General features: G+C 34.0%; 1 protein-coding gene across 1 annotated transcript; it reads left to right on the top strand.

Moving 5' to 3' along the window:
- The first annotated feature begins 1,152 nt into the window (after nt 1-1,152).
- LOC111989473 (uncharacterized) lies at nt 1,153-5,685 on the top strand. Its single transcript, XM_065762614.1, has 12 exons — nt 1,153-1,568; nt 1,650-1,772; nt 2,293-2,434; nt 2,530-2,819; nt 3,534-3,592; nt 3,774-3,868; nt 4,208-4,310; nt 4,424-4,518; nt 4,613-4,654; nt 5,024-5,099; nt 5,188-5,296; nt 5,615-5,685. The coding sequence occupies exons 1-12, from the start codon at nt 1,178-1,180 to the stop codon at nt 5,683-5,685; spliced, it is 1,596 nt and encodes a 531-aa protein (XP_065618686.1). The 5' UTR covers nt 1,153-1,177.
- The last annotated feature ends 327 nt before the right edge of the window (nt 5,686-6,012 follow it).

The following is a 6,012-nucleotide window of genomic DNA, read 5'->3' on the forward strand; positions in this document are numbered from 1 at the left end:
TGATTAGTTTGAGGAACCCAACATTTTTCTATGAACACAATTTTGGCTAAGGGACTCGCTAAATCCTTTGTTAAATAATGAGAAAATGTTTAACAAAGTAAAACTGGTTTAATGGGGAAGGTGTTAGCTAGTGTGGGAGACTGGGAGATGTAATATAACAAGTCGCAATTAGTTATTACGATTTTTTTTTTTTTTGTTTAAAAGGTAAGTAGTGGAGAAGGGGGTGGTGGAGTTGGAACTTGGAATGACGTATTACACTGCAAAAAATACTATTACTATTAGGCTATTATTTCAATCCCAAGTTGCACTCAATTATTGAAAACAATAGACAAGTTGCACTAAAAGTATATTTTTCTTTCGTATAGAGAAGGCATTGTATCAGCCCCTCTTAGCCGAAAGAGCTGCCATTTTGAGCTGAAATGGGCCGGGTCATTACCCATCCCTAATCTTTTGCTTTTTATATTTCGGGCTTTGGATTGAGATGGCACGAGACCCAATCTCTAAATAAAGTATCTATTTAGCACCCAAAAAAAAGCCTCAAGGGGAGGAGCTACAAGGCCCATAAGGCCTACAAGTACAACGCTAATAACCACCAATAAAATTACAAAGTTAATAGTACAATTACAAATAATCCAAGATGGATGATAACACTAAAACATTATAACAAAATTCAAATTACGCCTGATCTTGTTGTAAATTAATTTTCATTATTGAAGAAGAAACTAATGAGAAATTATACAGTACTCATGGTAGACCACATCACTTATCCTCTATTTCACTAAAAGACTTGTTTAAAATTTATTGAGCTAGTAATCAGTTTTTGTTTTAAAAAATTTTTTGACTCAGAAATTTTAAACAGATGGGAGCCTTTTAGTAGAATGGTGGACCACATCATTTGTCCATCACGAGGGACTTATAATTTCTCATAGCTAAGGGCGGCGCTGATAAGAGATAATGCGATTAAACAGAGCACATAGAACCATATCCAAAATTTTATACAGATATTGCATGTTTAAAGGGATTGCAAATGTGCTAAACTGTTGTGGAATATATTTCAGATTCCTCTCCCAACCAATTTCTTCTCCTCCAACATTCAGGACTGGTTGCATTACATGACATCCTTGGCTATCTTTATGGGGTTGAAGTATCTTTATCATTGTAGGTGTAGCAGAACAAGATGGAGAACATTCAGTATGCTGAGGAACTTGTGAGGGAGTTTCTTGTCTTCAGAGGATTTACTAATACTCTGCAAACTTTTGAGAGTGAATTAGGCACAGATATTGGTAAAGGGTTTCAAGTGGATAAGATTTTAGACTTAATCTTCTCAGTATACGTACCCAAATTTCAGGCAGAAAAATTAGTTGGTCTCTTGAGCTTCTTCAAGAAGTGCTTCTCTTCAGCATCTGAAACTGTACTTATTGCTACTTTGTCTAAATTGGAGGTCTCAATTCTGCGATACTATATTGCTCATGCCATACAATCAGGGAGGAGGGACAAAGTTGTAGATTTGTTTGAGATGAATGGCAATGAATTTTTGCAGAGGGGCAAGGACTGGACTGCATGGTTTGGTGGGTTTCTCTTTTATTCATTCTATTGTGTTCTATTGGACTACCTTCTCCTCGATTTATAATTTTGGGCATGTGGTGCAGCCATTCCATATATAAAGAACCCAAACCTGGATCCTGAATTTCGTATTTATTTCTCAAAGGAATGGTGTGAGGCTTTACGTCTTTCTGTGAGGAACTTCTTTAGTGAGATCTTCAATGGAACTCATATCCTTCAGAGCAAGTCATATATATATATATATATATATATATAATATAATATAATTTGATACTTTGGTTTCACGTTCCCATATATTTCCAATGCATTTACTCCCTAGGGGTGAATCCAAAAGGCACTACCTTAGTGAGGTTTCATGTCATAAAAAAAATATAATGCATTTACTAGTTCACAACTGTCATTTTAAAAACAGTTTTGTTTAAAAAATGCCCTTTAGTTTACTCATTAAAAAAAAGCCTTTAAGTTTAATGATTGTGAAGTGTGTCTTTGGGTGTTAAATGGAATTCTAAAATAAGGAAAAGCCATTTTTTTTTATGTCATCTCTTTCCTCAATATTCATGTGCGCTTCTCCAAAAAAGATGAGCTCATTTATTCTCTTTGATTTGTTTCCGCCAATAATTACATGATATCATCACGATATGGGGTATTTTTTTTTTTTTAAACTTAATTTTTTTTTAAAGTCAATTTATTACTGACTGAGTTTTGAGAATATATCCTTAACCACACCACGCCTCCCTGCCCTATTAAAGATCAGTGCAGAGAAGAATACCGCTAACCGTCTCAGAAAGGATATAAAGCAACTCAATATTAAGTTGTCACAACTTCAAGCTTTACTGGAGGAAAAAGAAGCTCAATTAGGTCGGTTAAAGTGGTAAGGAATGGTCTTTGCTATTTCCCTTATGACCATAACAGCTATAGACAGAACTATTTTGATATCTGTCGTCCTTTTTTTTTTTTGGAACTCAGTAATGCTTCATCACTACTGGATGCAAGCACAGGACAAACCAAAAGTTCATCAAGTTTTATGCATGAAGATCCTATTATATACAGGGAGATACATGAAGCCTGTGCTCTTGCTACTCCACAATTAGCTGAAACAGTGCTGGATCAAGATTTTGTTACTGGGCCTTCTCAAGTTCAATCTGAGCTTACCACATCCAAGTTGTTTCATGATTCAACCTCTTCATCAAATCTTGATATGGGAGATGGTAGAACTGGTGATTCCAGTCAAATGTGGCAAGATGGCCCCTGTATTGGTAGATTGCTGTTCTGTACAGTTTCTCTTCCATAAATTCATGATAGTGAACAAGCTAATGGAATTTTTTTTATAAAAATTATAGGAGTAGTTGACATTTATGGGGTGACATGTTGAGCTTTCATTAGTGGGAAGATAAGATAGATGATATCAGAAACCTGTAAATTTAGAGAAGTTTAGTAGAGCAGTTGTGAAAGATAAGGGCAGATAATGTAAAAATTTTGCGAATTTAAAAAATGTGTAAAGTAAGCCTACATTTATGCTTCATTATATGAGCAGATCCATTGGCTAATGTAGAATATTTAGGAAAAAAATATGACTTCGGTGGCAAGAGAGTTGATGTGTGAAATGGTATTGTCAATCAGAACGGCAAAAGAAGGCTAAAATGTAGATATAATCTTTAAAGAGATCTAAAGAGAATCAAGATTCTGTATGAGTGGTTGACAGCATGGTAATGTATAGCATCATTTATTTTACTGAACTAGTTTGAGAACTCATTATTTGTTGTTGTTGTTGTTGTTGTTGTTGTTGTCGTCGTTTTTTTTTTTTTTTTTCTGAGGAAACATTCAAATTAATTTTTTCACTGTATGTATTGTGGGTTGAGCTTTTTAATCTGGTTTCTGATTTCCTGTTTTTTACTTGAATATGTGAGTTAATTGTGACAATATTTATGAACTCATTGCTGGTTAAGTAATTATTGAATTTGATGTGGCAGAAAATGGCAGGGAAGTTCACATAGAAGAAGAATTTCCAGAAGTTAAGGTAGACTTTCAGGTAAAATATCTGATAAATCCATATTTCAAAATTTGAAGTTTTTAGATTTAGATCATTTTCATTTATCAATTTGTACCTTTCTCCTTAATCCTTTCTACAAAGACATTTTGCTCTTTACCTGTATGTCTAAGCTATTCTTTATTGGAGTGTCTCTAATTTCTAGAATACCATGGTTTTTTAGGAGACATTTTTGGGTCACACAAGTCCAATCAGTCGGTGCCGCTTTTCTGCATCAGGGAACAATATAGCCAGTGCTTCTATAGATGGTACAGTAAGGTATTCATTTTTTGGAAGTGGGTAACATTAAACTTAATAAAGATTTAATGTAAGGGTTTAAGATTCCTTGTCCCTTATGGCTTGTATATATTGAAATTCCTATATGATAAAATGGATTTAGACGGACCCCCACCCCGTTTCTCAAAAAAGAGGAAAAGAAGAAGAAAAGAAACAATTTCTATATTTATCCTGCATAGATGGGTGATTGATTTGAGTTGTGACTACCTTGGTTGTTGAGCATGCCAGAGAAGGCTTGGTGCATGTCCCTTTTTTTAAATTTCTAAGTATGGGCTGACTTCAAGTTGATTCCTTATTATTCTCCACACATTTAAAACAAAGGATATGGACGTATGACTCTTCAACTCCGGCATCAAGATATGCGACCATTTATTGTGGGGCAGAAATCATGTCACTTGACTGGGAGTGTAAATCTGACCGCTTGGTATGTAAATTGGCCATTATGAGTGATTGCATATATGGTTTGATATTGAATGATGTTGATTATTTGAGATCGAAATTCATTCTTTTAAGTTTTGTGGTTCTTTTTGACAAAAGCTTCTCATAGGCACAGCTGATGGAGGCATTAAAGCATGGAATGTTGATGCAAAGAGAGCTGTCTGCGATCTCAGCACAACTGAAGCATTTCCAAGGTTCATCCTATGTATACTATATCTGCAATTCTCTTCCTTGGTGTTTGCTCTTAACATCTTTTTGGTGCTGTGGTGTCTTGGATCTAAAGTGCAGCCCTGTAGTACCAATTTTTGTTTCTGCGGCAGCCTCCAAAGGGTATTTTCTTCTAATAGTCTTAAATGTTTGTATGGAAGTGTTAAAATACGACATTCTGTGGAGATTAAGGTTTAGAGTTCAAGACCCATTTAATGCACATGTAAAACTTCAATAATAAATTAATAATAGTAATTAAATAAAAAGAGCATTATGCTTGCATTGTGCTACTGAAATGACTTTAGTATTGGTTAAAACCTTGGGAGTGTTTCTTATGGACCCTGATCTCCCAATGTTGCAATTTTCAGGAGATTGAACATGGGTTTATCTTTCTTATCAATTATTTACCATTTTTTAGTTTTTATTATTTTATCAATTTTATTGTTCCTTCTACTGGAGCAATAGATTAATAGGAACTCATTTTCTTTGTAGGAATGGCTCAAGTTATAACGACAATTTAGGGTTTGCTTCCTTAACTGTTTGGAACATGAAAACCTGGAACGCTGTGGTTCGTGACTGTTTGTCTTAGAACTTTATTTTTGCACTGAGTTGCCAGTTTTTATTTTATCCCTTAATGATCTTTGCCTTTCATGAAGACAGTCCTTCCGCTTGGTAAATATCCACCTGCAATAACTTCTTTATGCTTCAATCACAATGGGAAGATTTTAGCAGCTTCTGCTACTGATGGAATGATTCACATGTTTGGTATCCTTTTAATGATTATATGACCTGGGTTCTTAATCTGCATTTTAGTGGTTATCCAGTTTGCATGTGAAAACAAAAACCTTTGGTTTTAAAATTTGTGGTTGCACATACTTAAGAAGACATAAACTCCTTTTCTGCTAACCTGGCCCTTTTAAGTGCATTTCGGAGGCTTACTTGTATCTTAACTGGGGGGTTAACCTAGTCATTTGATGGAAAATTAAATGGTTAACGAAAAGAAAATGTTGCCCAATAATCACGGATGAGGGTGCTTGAGCAGAAATATCCGCATTATTATGCATACCCCTTAACTTGTCAAAGACATGGCTGCTGGTCTACAAATTACTGGATGGCCTGCACATGATTCTNAGATGGAAAACTCTTTTGTTTAGTTGAGAATAAAAATAAGAGGATGAAAAATATAGTTTGCACAAATTTACTCTTGTGCCTCTATTATATAACACATTATATTTTTATTTTTATTTTTATTATATTACCCACAAATATATAAATATATTTAAGCATGTCAATATATATTTTTTTAGGAATATTACACAATTATTTCTTACAAAAAAATCCACACCCAAATTTAATAATTTTCCCCTTATCTATCAAAAAAAAAAAAAATTAAAAGCATAATTATATATATATATATATATGAAAAGAAACTTTGCACTTGAACATATAGAAAGAAAATAAAAATAAAAATAAAATAAACA

Source organism: Quercus suber, unplaced genomic scaffold, assembly GCF_002906115.3.
Source record: "Quercus suber isolate HL8 unplaced genomic scaffold, Cork oak 2.0 scaffold_466, whole genome shotgun sequence".
Taxonomy (NCBI): Eukaryota; Viridiplantae; Streptophyta; class Magnoliopsida; order Fagales; family Fagaceae; genus Quercus; species Quercus suber.